The sequence below is a fragment of the Thermobia domestica genome, chromosome 8 (genome assembly GCF_964235325.1).
Source record: "Thermobia domestica chromosome 8, izTheDome1.hap1.1, whole genome shotgun sequence".
In the NCBI taxonomy this organism is placed as follows: Eukaryota; Metazoa; Arthropoda; class Insecta; order Zygentoma; family Lepismatidae; genus Thermobia; species Thermobia domestica.
In genome coordinates, this window is record NC_137461.1 from 151,682,985 (window position 1) to 151,699,483 (window position 16,499).

Consider the following 16,499-nt stretch of genomic DNA (forward strand, 5'->3'; position numbering starts at 1 on the left):
AACATTGTTTAGATCCTACTTTAGACTGTAGATATCTTATCTTATGCAGTCCCGTTACTGATAAAGAACGTAAATATAAATCAGTTAATGAACTTTAACGCAATACAGTTGAGTGTATATCACATCAATTTCTCGATTTGCATTGTGAAGAGAATAAACACAGTCTATTATCTGTTATTTATCGAAGTTAAATTAGATCTTTAGTTAAGATTCTAGGGATAAGTCAAATGAGAAAACTACAGTCACGTTCTGGTTCACCACAAACTTTTAGAATCATATAAGATCGAACGATGAAGCTACGCATCAAAAGACATTACTCTAATACAAGAGACATATTGCACTTTTTAAATATAAGTTACCTAGTGCAATATACAGGGAGTCATGGAAGAAAGGGAGTGGAGTCAAGTATCATCTCTTTAACTTTGGGTAGTTTCAAATGTAACATACTGACTAGGCAGAAAATGCGCAAATATTATTTTTATTGAGCTGTAGGATTATAGAATAAACAAAGTTGTCACAGATCATATAATAATTGCTTAATATTTATTGTACAATTTAGTGGTCCATGAAAGAAGGCGCAATCATTGAAAAATGGCTGCAGATTACTTCTCTCAAGACAGATTTAAATATGATACTTCAGAGGATCTGATGGCGTATGCGAAACAAGAGCTGAACGAGGATCCAGAGAAAGTGAAAGAGCAACTACAGGAGCTGAGAAGTGCAGTGTTAGGTAAGATTTTGGATCTTTTTAATTCAGTAACTAAGATACACAAAAAAGTTTTCCTTATGTACTGTACCTCGTTTACCGATATGCAGTTCCTATTTTCTTTCTTTCTTTCTTTTTTTTTCTTTCTTTAATACGGTTTATTTCATTCTTAGAAGTGAAGTTATCGTATTTAACAACTCAGATATTTAATTGTTTTCCTTCGTTGCCAGTTGGGTATCATGCGTAGATCCGCGTTCCATTCCCAGTGGGAATCTTTTTCTTGGATACAAACCCAAGTAGTAGCACGGACCTCTCTTTAAACAATGTGCCTATTCTCTTTATGACTTGATGCTTAGAATAAACGTTGACTTTAGTCAATGAACTAATCAAATAGGTATTTCAGTATGTCATTCACGTTGCGGCGAAAATGGAACCTAAGTTGATTCCAAATCTGAAAATGGATGTATTAAGTCTCTAAGATAATAGTGATAATATAATTATAAAAATAAACTGAGTGATACAATAAATACGAATAGATACATAACAATATTTCTTTGTATGTTGAAAGAAAAGATATGTTTAATTGGTGTTAACTCGATCTATAAATAGTCCTTTCTGCACTCCTGTAGCTTATTTCTAAATAATAGAAGAACTACTCGTAATAGGGGTAGATTGCTGTGTATTCAAAATATTAATATGCAAAATTACATTGTGAATATCATTCCGTTAATTTCCCACTTAAGGGGATGTCTACCCATCATCACAGGCTTCAGAATCCCCATTACGTAACATGTAAAATTTAATTCATAAATATCTTACAAAATACTGCACCTAGAAACTTCCAATTTTCTATACGAATGCCAAAGAGCAATACAAAGGAGATGGTTATCTCAATTTTAAACTTAATGACTTAGAATAATTGTAATAATTACTTCCGTAATGACGGAATCACTACTCTTCAGGTAAAGGACAAAAGATCACTTTCATACTTCAAAAATTAATACGGGGGACATTCTTTGAAGAACACATGCTGGGAGGAATGCATTGTGGAAATTTGAGGAGTGAAACTCATGTCTACCACCTCCATTTTCACAATTATTTACACCTGAGCATCCTTCCTTCCCACCCCTACCCCCCACTTCCCTACTGAGTTCCTACAACTTTACGACGGCAACTATAGAACAAAGATAATGATCTTTGAAACCTCAGTATCGAACATATGTTTCCGATTGCTTTTCTACATCTTCTGTTGCTTCAAGTGGACGGATTCTCCGAACGGCTTTTACCTCTGCCACTAACAACTATAGTACTATACAACCAAAGAAAGTCTAAATGTTTCTTATTTGCCTATTTGTTTTGTTGTCTGGATGGGTAGCTTTCTTTTCGTTTTATATTAATCACAGAAAACCACAGTATGATGTTTCTGCGGTTAGAATGAATTAATTGTATGCAGGGGTGTCAAAAAACAAGTTTTCCTTCTTTTTTAAAATAACTAGTTTGGTTTAGCAAAACTTCTTTATATATTTACCACACCCGTGTATGAAAAACAACCTAAAGATCCACTTCCTGGATCATCATCAAATTTGGTCCAAATATAGAGTCAAGAGTCAGGAATTGAGTTTGTTATTAAAACCATGTACTCAAACCGAAAGTGGTTTAAATAAACCATTTCTGGTTTGATCATTGATCACCATAAATCGAAAACGGTAATATGTAGTGAGATCCGGTTTTGTGCTTCGTAAAAACACATTTAATCTCTATTATTAACTCTCTACTAAAACCGAAAATGATTCAAATTAACTATAATTTCTGGTTTCAATAAATATTGATCTCCGTAGAGCAAAAACGGTTAAAAAAAAAAATGAACGGGGTTTCCTGCAATCGAAGTAGCTCTCAATCGTCGCAAGTCTACCTTTCATCTCCTCTTTTGATCTTCAATTGAAACCTGAAGTCGTAGAAATTAATCACTTCCAGTTTCAGTAGTGATCTCTATAGAACAGGAGTGGTGAAAGCGAGAAGCGGTTTTTTACTTCCTATTCAGCAAAATAAAATAACTACTATCTTCAGTCTTAAGCCTCTGTTCAAATCAAAAGAGATGGAAATACACCTCTTCCGGTTTTAACGGTGAAAGCTATAGAATAAAAACTGTAATAGACAACAAAAGGGTTTTCTGCAGTCAATTAGGCGTCAAAAGAATCTATTTCGTCTCTAGTCTAGTCTCTCTACTAAAATCGGAAGTGATAGAAATCTACTACAATTTCCAGTTTCAATATTAATTGTGAAAATATCGTACCACAGAAACTAAACTCCTTTGCGTGGTGTACATGTGGCACTGCTACTTGTTTTTGAACCATTTTCTTTACGTTATGGATAATCATGGCCTCTATTTTTTAAACCATAAAATAAGTCAAACTCGATGTTATACATAAACTAGTTGCCAGTAGAGCACAAATTATTTACTAGTCTGCCCATTCAGCACTGTTCAAGATTGACTGTCAAACCGAGTAGCGCGTCTGAGCAAGGGATTGTGAGTTATGGAAACTAATATATAAAATTATTTGCATGAAGTTAAATCTAATTTAGATTTGTAATAAGGGATAAGAAATTGTAAACATCTGAGAGATTATTTGGTTCATACAGTTACAGTTAAGAAATAGATAAGAGCCTAGGATAGATTGGGTTAGAGCTAAGTTAGGATAAAGCTGGTAGTATAAAACCTCTCATTATATTCTATGACAACCAATTAGGTTACATAATCTTCAATAAAATTATGTAAGCGCTTACACATTTTTGTAATGAAAGTCTTGATTCTGAGCGAAAATAGCTACTTGATCTTTGACCTCGAGTTGGACCGGTTTGCAGTTATTAATAAAATATTTATTTAACAGAGTTGTCTGGGTCATGATTTTTAGAAAATCGAAACTTATTTCCAAGAAGAAACTACTCCGTGGATTCTTTGTAGGACAAATTAGTTACACTGTCAGGTTACAAACAGAATGGCCTGGATCTTTTTTTTCTTTTTTTTTTATTTGTCAGAAAAGAACTCAATCCAAGACTAAAATACGTTTTTTTTTCTAAAAACTTATAACACAGTATAGGGTTGTAAATACAATATTGATGTATGAAACATAAACAAAATCCGTTGGAGACGTTTCCGAGAAAATCTTTTTTCCCCCTTCAGGAAACTACTCTTATTTTTAGAGATACAAGAAAATGCAACCCTTTTCCTGGAGAATCCTGTAAAACTAACACACTTCCTATTATCCACTATAATCTAGGCTGAAAATAATCATTTATCCAACATTTCGCTCTCTAGTTATTTCTTTTTTGTACCATTACAACCAACTTTCTGCGGACTATATCTCTGAAATAACGCATTTGTTCACCAAGATTGGTCTGTAGGCTTTTTCACGTTTACGTGTGAGGATTCACTTCCCAAAGTTATTTCCTAACACCATGTGTATATATTACTTACTTTCGAGTAACAAGAACTAGAAATATTCGAAGCCCTAGTTCTACTTATATTTATGACTAGAGTCCGGATGTTTAGGCATTAAAAACCTGTAAAATAGGCAGGCAAATAGGCACTTAAAATTTAAAAAATAGGCAGTAAAATAGGCACATAAATTTAAACAATGAAGATAAATACTCAATACAATTAAAAAAAATAAATTCAAGTCATAGATTACGTTCAAAGAATACAGAAATATACCTGTTTGTTATCTTCTTTTACTGTACAAATAAAAACTAAGCTTGACATGCATTCGTTGTATATTTGGTAAATATGTTCTATACAACACTTTATCATTACACATAACAATTCAAATTTTATACGCTTTATCACTACACATAACAATCCAAATTTTATACACTTTATCAGTACATATAGCTGTCCAAAGTTGCACAACACTTTATCAGTATTCATAGCAGTCCAATGTTTTACGGAATTTTATCACTACAAACAGCAGTTCGTAATTTACATTTTGTTTGCACACACAGGAGTTCATATCATAACACGCAACAGTCAAAAGATGAAATATTGGCAGATTTTAAATAAAAAGATGAACTGTTCCGCGTATTTTAATTCAATACATTCTTATAGTTTGTCGACATGAGGAATTATTCATTCCGATTGCACATGACAACCAGGTATTTTTTGAGGTTTTCAGCTGATAAATTATGTCTTCGATCGGATAACGCATGTTTCAAAATCGAGAACGATCGCTCTACTTCCACGGATGTAACCGGGGCATATTTGAAGCAAGCAAGAACATGTGGATCAAATTCATTGGGCACATTTTCGCCTTTCAACACTTGTGCAATTGTTTTTAGTTTATTCAAGTCGTTATTGGCTGCAATAACTCTCTCACATTTCTCACGAACTAACTGGCCCTTGGCACCTGGCACACAGCAAATTTTGTCCACTACAGATTGAAAATGTTCCAGGGAGTTGATCAAGGTTTTATTTCTCTCTTCCAGAAACGTTATCGCGCCTGGCGAAATTGAATAGTGGGTAACAATGAAAGCTAAATCGTTTCGCACATCATTGTTTAACAGCTGTTGTGTTATGCAAATTGATGAGGCATCCTCCTCAGACAGACAGCTTACTACTTCTTCTACGGTATGAAAGTTGGTTGCGTAATATAGAGCTGCAGAAATCCAAGTACCCCACCTTGTTATTACTGGGTTTGGAGGTAAAGCAACTTTGGGGGCGGTTTCTTTAAATAGCTGAATTCGAGATGGAGCTTTGAGGAATATTTTCTTGGTATTGGAGATTAAAGCATCTACTTCGGGGAATAAACCACGGATTTCCTCAGCGATTCGATGCAGAGCATGTGCAAGACATGTTATGTGAAGCATAGCTGGGAAAAGAACTGTAAGGGCCATTGCAGCTTTTTTCATGTACGGTGCTGCGTCCGTAATAAACAGAAGAATATCTTGATGTTTTACACCATCCGGCCAAAGTAAATTCAGTGAGGAAGTGAACAACTGAGCAATTGCTGTACTATTTGTTTTTGGCAGTTCCTCACATGCTAGAAGAAATATTTTGGGCTGTTGATCATGTTCCATTGTACCAATTTCAACATTAGCAAAGAACCGTCCCGTGGCATCGGTCGTTTCGTCAATCGAAACCCAAATTATTTTCCCACTAACTTCTTTCCTAATTCTTTCAATAACACCCGTATAACAACCGTCTACGTAATTTTTGCGCAGTGTTGACTCACTCGGTACCTGTTCACTTGTGTACTTCGACAAGAAACGCTTCAAGGAGTCATTAAGTAATTTTCACAGAGGTATAGCTGCTTCTAAGAAAGCCTTACACAAATCTGCAGAAAACTGAGACTGCCGACTAGTGGTAGCGTACGTAGTAATCAGTGAAGGTTTTGCTAATTTTTGCTTTGCATTTGAAGCAGATTTATGTTTGGCATTTTTTTAAATGTTGTGTAACGTGATATTTTTTTCGCACAATTCACTGTCTTTTCACACACTTTACAATAAAGGATGGTTCCGTCAGTTGAAAACACATCACAACCGAAAATCTTCACAAAATTATTCAATTTACTCTTCAAAGATGTGGCTTCCTTAGGCATCTTAAGAATAACTTCTTTTGCTCACAAAACCACGCACACACGATATTAGAAACCACACGGCCGGTCACAAGGCGAACACTATGCTGAAATGAGAACTTAAAGAACGTTAATTCTTTTGTGCATTTGTGGAATGCAACGCTGTTGCAAACAGGAGGAAGTGGGAGGGGAAAATATGGATCATACTGTATCATAGATTTCGGCGACATTCTTTTATTGTAGCGGGGTGAAGTTTGACCTTGACCTGCCCATAAGTTAGTTTCTCTTAATCTTATATTTCTCGGAAGAGACAGAATCCTTTCTTGAAATACGACATTATATATTTTTCCCAATGAAGTCTTATTTTGAAGAAAATGCATAGAATAGGCAAAATTAGGCATTAATGCAATTATTTAGGCAGTAAGGGGCGAAATAGGCAAAATAGGCAAAATAAAGTTGGCTTAAATTGAAACTATTACCCACCATATAAACTTTAAAACGTTATTTTTGTTCATATCTTTAATATTAAAGAATAGGCATTTTGCCTAACATCCGGTCTCTATTTATGACCATAGTCTGAAACATTATAAAATCGCCCACGTAGTCTAAATTATGGTGACATTACTGCGTCCGTCCTACTGTGGCTAGTCGAGAAAGCGTTTTCAATGCGTTACCCCCACAGCAAACGTGACGTAGGTGGCTACTCGGAAATTTTACTTTCACCAGAGTTGTAAATCATACTATGAGCCAGTCAGGGTTTTCAGGTCTTTTCTTTTTATGTCCCGCTCCAGAAGTGTAGAATGAGAATGACCTGCTTCAGTTGGTTTCTTGTGAGAAGACATGAAGGTTATCGAAGAAGTATTGGTCTTAGCTGCAGTTTCTTCTTACATAAAGAAGAAAAGACGCAGAGGCAAACGTCGATTTAAAGTGCACCCAATTAATAGTTACAAAATCGCATTTTATATCGAGGTCTGGAGGGGCCACGAAAAGTTTAGGAGCTGATATATCCGCAATAAAATTGTGACAAACTACACCAAAATCGAGTTGTAGCAAACGACCCGCCATCGTTTGAGTAGCTTTCGAAAATAGACTTTAATGAAAGGAAGCGTGTGTGTGTTTTCTTGGATGTTGAATTTCCACCTTTTTTTTTCTAGCCCATTGATTTATATGAGGAAGTATTTTTCTTTTAAATTGACAGGATTTTGATTGTATGATTTTACTAATTTCTACTTCTGGCCTACTTAAGTGTCACTTGCTTTAAAAATGTTCATATATAATTATAATTCTTATATTAATACTCTAACATTAATGTAATTTTGCGTTAGTTTTTATTCATAAATATTAAAATTACATAATACAGTAGTTAAATTTTGCATAGAATACATTTAAAGATCTCAAAAGAATAAATCAGTACCATAAAATAAACTTGTTAAAATTCTCGTTTATTTCAAAGAATAAATAGAATGTTTCCTCACATAAATTAAAGGGCTGAGAAACCATGATGGTGTCGATATTGAACACTCTCAAGTTCTAATCTTTTTGGGATTTATCAAACCTACAATTAAAATAATACATATTTCGCTCGACTTTTCTATGAACGCACAGTTTCATTAGTTGTTTGTATATAAATTTCCTACCTCGGAAGGACAAGAAGTTTCCTTACTCTATGATCTTAATCTTAAAAAAATAAAAAAAAGACATGGCATTGCTAAAACAACAAAAATAAATGTCAGCCTCAAACACCACTCAAAAAAGAATAATAAAAAAAATATATATATATATTTCCAAAGATGTTTGAACAATGAAATCACAGCATCAAATATCAGACATTCAAGTGGATAAATATAACATTACAAATATTACAGGATACACTTCTTCATCTTCGTTTTGCAAAGCGGTTTGAGTTACGTTGACCCAATTTAGCACGATCATAGTGATCATTATGCGTGTGGTTTCGAAATTAGCTGGATACAAGGCCCATTGTGTGTCAATTTGACACCGAACAATTTGCACCAAATTTACTTAAAGCGGACAATTTGCCACCTCCATTCTGGGCAATTTGCCAAACTTAGGTAATATTGTCACAGTAATTTCTCACTGCTAATTTTGTCACGAAAATATTAGCATGTAGGTAATTTCGTTACCGGAAATTTTTACACAGTAATTTCGTCATCGGTAAATTTATCAGCATAGTATTAACATATAGGAAACTTTGTCATAGTTATTTTTTCCCCCTTTGTTGAACTAAGTACAGACAAAGTAAACGAAAAATAGCTTACTTTATCTTAATCAAACTTGGAAAACAATTCAGTTTGTGTTAGACTGTTGCTTTTTCAGTTTATTCCTACATCCACATTAATCTATGTATCTGTATAAAAAGGATGTGTATGTATGTTAGGAATGGTATAGAGACGAGATGAAACTCAATACACTCTCGATCTCGTCTCGAGTCGAAAAACATCGTATCAGTCTCGGTCTCGTTTCGATCAATATATGGAGCTTTTGCATGACTAAGCGGTAAGCGTACGTGCCTTTGGCGTGGTAGACCTGGATTCAATTCACGTCTGATGTAGCCTCGCTAATATAGTCGAAAGAGACGGAGCAAGAGGCATTTTGTTTAAGATATCCTCTGTATCGAAAACAAATATTAGATCTCAATCAATAAATTCCAACACTTACATTACTTTATACTTTACTAGTTATGCACGTGCCTTTGGAGCATGGGATTCCGGATTCGAATCCTGGTGGGAGATCATTGAAAAGTTTCAACGCATAAAAATAGTTTAGATTCCACCATGAACTGTAGGTTCACATCTTGTGTAGCTTCGGTCTTGAAAGGGCCGCTAAATTCCAAGCCACCAAGTACATCTTGATATTTTAAACCAATTCTCTGGCTTAATCTGATAGTTTTCCTCTTCCCATGATCTTGCCTTATTCTGAAATTCCTACTCTCTTCCAATTTTAGCATCTTATTCTCAGTTTCAGAACAAAGTTGATATAACACAAGAAATTGTAGTTAAAAAATAAATAAATAAACATATCTTTCCCAGGAATATTTCTAAGCTAGATGAAAAGAAATGTCTGGAAACTGAAACATTGTGTTTGTTTTACAAAACTAAGTTTCGAAATCATTTGGCAACGTAGTTTTTCGGTCATTTCAAAGGCTGGAAAGAGAATAAGATATATTGAATCCCAATTCAAAATTATGGTCTTTGCTGTTTAAAACATTTTCGATATACCTAAGTATCAAACTATTAGAGGTGTCATTTTCCGCCTTTCTCCTGTGCACACATCTATGACTAGACCATCTAAGGGCAATTGTTCCACCATCTAACATATCCACCCCCATAAAATGTCGCATAGCCGACCCTGGCCTTTACGGGATGTTGCGCCGTAAGGTTTGGTATATATTAGGTATATTGGAAGTTGGCACATCTTTAACAAAATATTATTATTATTATTATTATTCATGGTGAACATACAATTTGGCTCGACGTAGCTCTACTTAACAGTATTAAATGAAATCATAAAATAAGAATATTCTTTCTTCATTCTGAGAATTCCGTTCCATTCGCTCCCAGTCTGGAACAAATATCTCAGCCACTTCTCTCCACATTTTTATTTTTAAATCACGATTCATGTAGTTCGGATCTCTTAAATCATACAGGCATGGTATATTTTGTATTTCGATTATAAACTCCTCTGTGTTTAACACACTAACCATGATTGGAGATGTACACTTTTTCCAACACAACTGAAAATTTCTCTTTGTGATTACACTTGTGGTTATCTGCTTCGGGGTGGAGTACGAGCTTCAGAGGTAGGAGCCCAAATTCAAGTTATTTCGTTGTTTCATCTTTTGCCTAAAGCCAAATATTTTGCTTATAGATTACCATGGCAACAGTTAACCGTCAATCAAGTGTGTTACGAGAAATAACCCTATAGTGTTACATAGATTTTTCTGTGAGTAGCTAATTTTTTTGTATTTTTGTTATTTAATGGCGTTATGAATAATACAGCTATCTAGCATAGGTTCAAATCCTGTTCACCCCAAACTTATTTTTTTTTTACAAAGTGATTGTGAAGAATCGACTTATACTGTACAAGCAATACGTAAGAATGTGGAAGCAAACACCTGTATCATGATAGCAACGATTTACGAATGTTGGTTGGGAAAGGGCAAAGGAATTACCAGGTCATTTCAGAGATCATTGATCTGCAATATACACTTTTCGTGTTATCGTTCTCAGAAAGAAACACTACACCATTTGTTAAAGTTTGGCTAAACCAATCGGTGGTGTAGTGGTAGCGTGCTAGACTTCCAAATGGGAAATCTTGGTTCGATTTTGCATCAGGTAGTATGATTTTTTTTTGGCAAAAAATAATGGCTGCAAACAGAGATTTATCTTCTGATTGAGAACTTACAAAGCATCACTGGCGATAATTTGAGTAAACAGTGTGTGCGTTCTACATCATATACTGCAATGATAAGTATGTTTCATATTTATATTCGTCCCCTCTCTCTCTTTCTTGACGTTTTCCTATTCTATCTTTGCATCTTTTTCTCCCCCTCTCTCTCCCACGCACACACGCACTTCATATTCCAAAGTTAAAACGAAGCAAAGAGCTCGATATACCTGGTCTGGAGAATCTAATTAACTGGGAATTTCGGCATCGTGTTTTTCGTGCTCTGGGGATAACATCTCCATTCCTGGTCAACTCTGACAGAAATACTGTTTAAACGCAAAGAAATAAGTAAAATCTCTTTTTTATCCTCTGGATTACCGAGTCTCAGTCGAATTACCGGGTCACTACGGATTTGAATACTCGACCCAGCGGTGGTCTACATTATCCGACTGACAAGATGATCCGTTTGAGCTCTTAACGTGTTCATTATATCTGTGCAAATTACGTTATATCCGGAAGAGATTAAATCAATGCTGGATGTTCGGAACAGACAAATCTTTGGAAAAGACTAGAAAATGGAAACCTCTTTGGTTATTTGAAAACAGAATTTTATTTATACTAGTTCGACACAAAATTTGTTTCCATCCTATAATTCAATCCGTTTTATTCACGTTGAAATTTGAAACATACTACATCTAACAGGAACATAAACTTTTGCTTTTAAACATTTGTAACTTTTCATTACGATAAAGTTTGGACTTTTAATATAGGGTATTTCTGATAGAAATTTTGCAGTAAAATAGCATTCTTCAATTTTCTTTCTTCATTTCTTTCTTTCTTCCGTTCTTTCTTTTTCTTTTCGTTTTTTTTTATATTTTTTTTTGTTCAGTTTGCATTAGTAGTCTGAAATGGAGGATATGACCAACTCTCTTTACTGGTCATATTAGAATGTGGTTTTGGATCAGTACGCCCAATGAACACTACCGAATTTGCAATCCAACCACGCAGAAGCAAAGCATGTGTGTTAAACTTTTGACATTATCCTAGATGTGTCTCGGAGTTATACAGCTCCGCTGGAAATTGAGAATACCATCCGTTATGAAAGTGGCATAATGAATGTTTGAATCATCCTCTATATATTCGAATAGTTCTGAAAAATATGAGAACAAACGTTATTTATATATTACTGTTTGATTTCTGGAAACGGAACCTTATAATGTTAGGTTCTTTTCTTACTACATTTGAATTCCACAGTTTTATCTCTTCTTCTTTCCTTTTTCTTCTTTTTATCTCTCTCTGCTTCATTTTTGAATCTCTGTGTAATATATATCCATTGGTTTCAACTTTTCATTGTGTGTGTTTCAGTTTCTCCCTAATCAACTGATGAATCTTGTTTCATCTCGGTTTTGTTATTTCATTTTATCGAAGCTAATAAATGTATAGTTTGAAATTAGAAGTGCGCTCATGTTGTTAGTTCATTTTAGTATGGGAAAGAAGGAAGGAGGAGAGAGAGGGGGTCTCTTTACCTCACACGATTATGGGATAAGAATGTGTATATTGGGTGGCCTAACTGCACGGCGTTAGCTGTCGCAATTTTTTTTTATGCGGAGTATACAATGCGTAGCACTACTACCGTTCCTTAAATATATAAAACTCATTTAGCGTTAAACTGATTAAAGCGGACGATCTGTTTGAAGAGTAGGCTCAGAAGGCAAAGTGCACAGAAATATATTGATTGTTGCATCTGATGGAGCAGATCCTTAATGTGGGGAAAACAATAGGGCTGAGAGGGAGCTTCATTTATCATTCATTTGATTACCCTTCACCTGCATATTCTTTACCTGCCCTTTCAATTGCAAATACCGCTGTCAGGCTCACAAGTGGTTAGTGAGAATCATGGAAGAGACTACGATCAGTATCCGTCTTCTGCCTGAGGCGAACGTACACCGTCCTAACCTGCCTCTATGAATCCAAGTTTTATCTATTTTTGCGCATAAAAAAAAAAGAAACTTCCAAACAAAAAGTAAATTGAAAACAAAATATAATCTCTCTGTATAAAAGAAGTAGTTCTGAATAACTCTGATTAACGCCCAAACCAAATCGCCTAAGCTAGAAATGCTAGAAACTTGAAATTTGAACAATATATAGGATTTGTGACGTATGGTACTACTAAGAAAGAATTTTTGGAAATACGACGAGAAAGAGGGATAATACGCAGAAAATTATTATACTAAAATGTCCACATCTCTGAATGAATCTTAGATACATGAAATATGGTATATGGATTTCTCATTTAAAATGAGTAGACACGTGTTTCAACGTTTTTTAAAATTTTATCTGAAAGCAGTGGAGGTTATAATTACTATAATAAAGTGTCCATATCGCAGAATCTTTTAATGTGTGTGTATCTAAAAATCATAAAGGAAGCCAAAGTACGTCGAGAAGTGTAAAGGCGAGTTAAGAGATATAAAATATTGCCAGTAATGGTGTGTACTTCTTCAGATTTTCATTTAGAGACACGAAATTTTGTATATGAACTTCATTTAAAGTATTTAGATACGTGTTAAAGCGTTTCTTACACTACATAAATATTTGTTGATAAGCTTACTAACTCTGATCTTCACGAAAACAGAAGTATGCTGGTTCATAAAGGGTTCCTTATGCAACTTACTACGATATGTTTCATATACCTCTTACATAGATGTAAGGTTGCTTGATATCTGAACCTCATATTCTTACGACATACTGACTTTTATGAACACCATTACTTCTTTCTGGGCGGAAAGAAGTCTAACTTTACCCACCTCCTTTGGGATTTAGATTTTTCATTTATAATTAAACCATGTTTCCTGTATCTGTGTACAAAACGGTGAAACGCAAATTGGCTCAAATAAACGTGAATATGTCACGAGCTAATCACGCATATCCTTCTCGGTCTTGAATTTTTCAAATTGTCTGTAACTCAAAAATACTAACAAGACCTTTTGGATACATTAACTACAAATGAGTCTTTCCTTCTCGATGACCTTCGATGCTGGCTATTCGTTATGCATGTGTTAAATTTTATCTGTAACTCGAGGCACGAACCAAAATTACAAGTGTTTATAACAATACACTATGTATACAAGGAAAGAAAGATGTAAGAACAGAAAAATGTGGGTTTGCTGTTAAAATGCTTCAGTTTCATTTGTTTTGAGTATAGAGTCTCTACCAGACAATGTACAGCTTAACGTGGGATCCGAACCACATGAGCTCCCACGAGAATTGAAACCGGATCTCTTGTATCAAGTGCGCTACGCTAACCATATAGCCAAGAGCGAGCTCTCTTGAAATGCAAAGTACACTTATGCCTATGTAGGATATTATATACAGGGTGTTTCCGTGACCTGAGGCGAAACTAGGAAGTGATGATGAGCGATAACAAAAGGAGCAATTTGATAATAGGAGCAAGTGCCTGGAAGTAAGTCGTTTCACAGATAGAAGCTACCGAAAATGTGTAGCAACGGGGTAAAAATGGCCATAATCGAGAACGAAATATCGGAATATGGTTCGGTGAAAGGCAATATGAATTACATGGGTTGATTCAGTCATGAGTCGAATTCAATGTATATTTGTACCGCGCATACTCAGTCCATCGCCGTGAGATTGGCACATGGCAAGCAACAGTATTTTGTTTGTCACGTAGTAGAGCAGTGTTGTCGAGCTTAATCTGATGGCGCCGAAACTAAACAGATTCTGAAAATTGAAGGGTTCATTGTGACCCTTTCTGACACTAAGTTTCCGGTTTCACGTATCGTAGTAATGTATAACGTGTAGATGTGCTACTGTGAATCATATTATACGGAAATATTCGTGCACCTAGTCCTGAGCATAGCACACCGACGCGAGAAGTTAGAAAGCGGCATCCCGTGAAGAGGACTCTGTCACTATTGCGATTGTTCGGTGTATCCTCTGAAAATCCTTTCATACAGTGTGCGATGGTCAGCAAATGTCACACATTGCATGCGACAATCAACAGCATTATTCGCAAGGATTTACGTGTCATGATCATTCGCAAGAGCAGTGTGCACCCTGTGAGAACGTGTCACGTGGCTAAACAAAAAAGGAACTGCAGAAAACTGTTTGAATGTCAAATTGCGGGCGATCGATGGAAATTTACGTTACCTTTCATTAGGTGTGGACTTACCTCACAGATTGGTAAAGTTTGTGCCATTGCATACAGACTTTGTTGACCTCAAGGACCAAATCATATTCTTCCGCCTGGTAGTGGCTGGCTTCTCGTAAAAGGTCAGTCTGCGTCTCTGAAAGGTGAAGCAAAATGTCGAAATCAATGCTGCGTGCTACCAAACTCATGTCCCGACTGAAATGTACCAGTACGAAGTCCCAACATTGTACGACAAGACGTGAATCAGGTTAAACTGCACCAATACACGGCATCCAGCCACATGGCGTAAACATCGCTAGAATTCTGTCGTTGTATGGAACAGAAAACTGGAACTGCGGCAATTCCCTTCTCTGACATCCCTGTCAAGAGTCCAGATGCCAGCCTAATGCCCTATGGTGTTTTCAGACTCTTCAGGCGGCGCTTGTTTCATCATCGAGTCTACACCGTTTCCGGCCTGTACAAAGTCTGTAAAGAGGAGAGGAATGCAATATCCATGATCCAACTGCAGCGTAGTCTCCTTCGATGGAAACTTTGATGCCAGGCAATTGTCAGTAGAGATGGCCTGCAGATCAAATACAACTGGTGGTAGTAACAGTGCATTTACTAGGTAAGACGCTCCAAACTCGGCTAAACCTTTGTATCCGTATTGAGATTTCATTATTGTAGGAATGAATTACAAGAAGGGGCGACGCAAGGGTAGCCTCAAAACTGTAAGATTTTTCGTACATCTGGAAAAATATGTGACGAGAAATAATCACTGGTACGCAGTAAAATTGATTTGAGTAGAAATATGTCCAATACCTGAATCAAATGAGGAAAAACCATGGGTCTGAGAAAACATGAGCTGCGTATTGGATGCTGTGGCGGTGGGGAACATTAATAGGAATGATGGAAAATTGAGGTTAGGCGCTACGACCTTGAGATGCGATAGTAAAGCAATTACCGATATGAATGTTTACGAGAGCAGTAACTGGTAGTTGCAGGACGGTGATACATATATCTCGCAAAAGAACAAAAATGGTTATGAAAAGCTGATTCCGTGCAGAAAGACGCACGTGAGATGAGAAAGAAAACTGGTCAATAAAAGCTAGCTGCGTAATTCAGTGGATATCGTAGACAAAGAAGACGAAAATATCTTCGGAAGGCAAAACAGAAGTAGCCGTACATTTGATGAAACGACGACGAATAAACTCTTAACATATGAAACAGTTAGTACATTGAAGTGGTAGGGAATGTACATACAGCATCGTAATAGATGTTCCCTGGAATCGAAGCAAGCATAAGGGCGTCGTAGGAAGCTTTGTCGCCATAGGGCCAAAAATCCCTGATAGCGCTCTGAAATGTCACTGGCGACGAGGATTTGTGCAAGGAGTTCCTCTTCGCTTTCTACGAGCGTTTCCTAGACGGTTTTTTAAGGTAACCTCACAAGAAGAATTTAGGTGGAGCAAGATCCGATGAACGAGCTGTCCAGGGAACAGGGTTCTCTTGTCTGATCCACCTATCTGAGAAAGTTTGAACGAGATATGCACGGAAACATAAATAGAGTGGGCTAAATAGAGAAAGAAGATAGGGACCTATTAACACTAGAACGGCGGCTGGGTCATTTTTGACCCATTTCAAACTTTACGTTTTTACAACTTTTGTATTTTCTTAC

At 36.0% G+C, this 16,499-nt stretch overlaps 1 protein-coding gene across 4 annotated transcripts in view; it reads left to right on the forward strand.

The window, feature by feature from the left end:
- Window positions 1–298: 298 nt before the first annotated feature.
- The window catches only part of LOC145693292 (alpha-tocopherol transfer protein-like), a 104,979-nt gene continuing 88,778 nt past the window's right edge, over window positions 299–16,499 (forward strand). For 2 of the 4 annotated variants that reach the window (XM_081769147.1, XM_081769146.1), the window contains exon 1: window positions 299–730. In XM_081769147.1, the coding sequence (XP_081625273.1) occupies window positions 592–730 (139 nt within the window). In that variant the 5' untranslated portion in view covers window positions 299–591. The remainder of the gene's footprint in view (window positions 731–16,499) is intronic. The other 2 variants (XM_081769144.1, XM_081769145.1) reach the window with 2 other exon arrangements.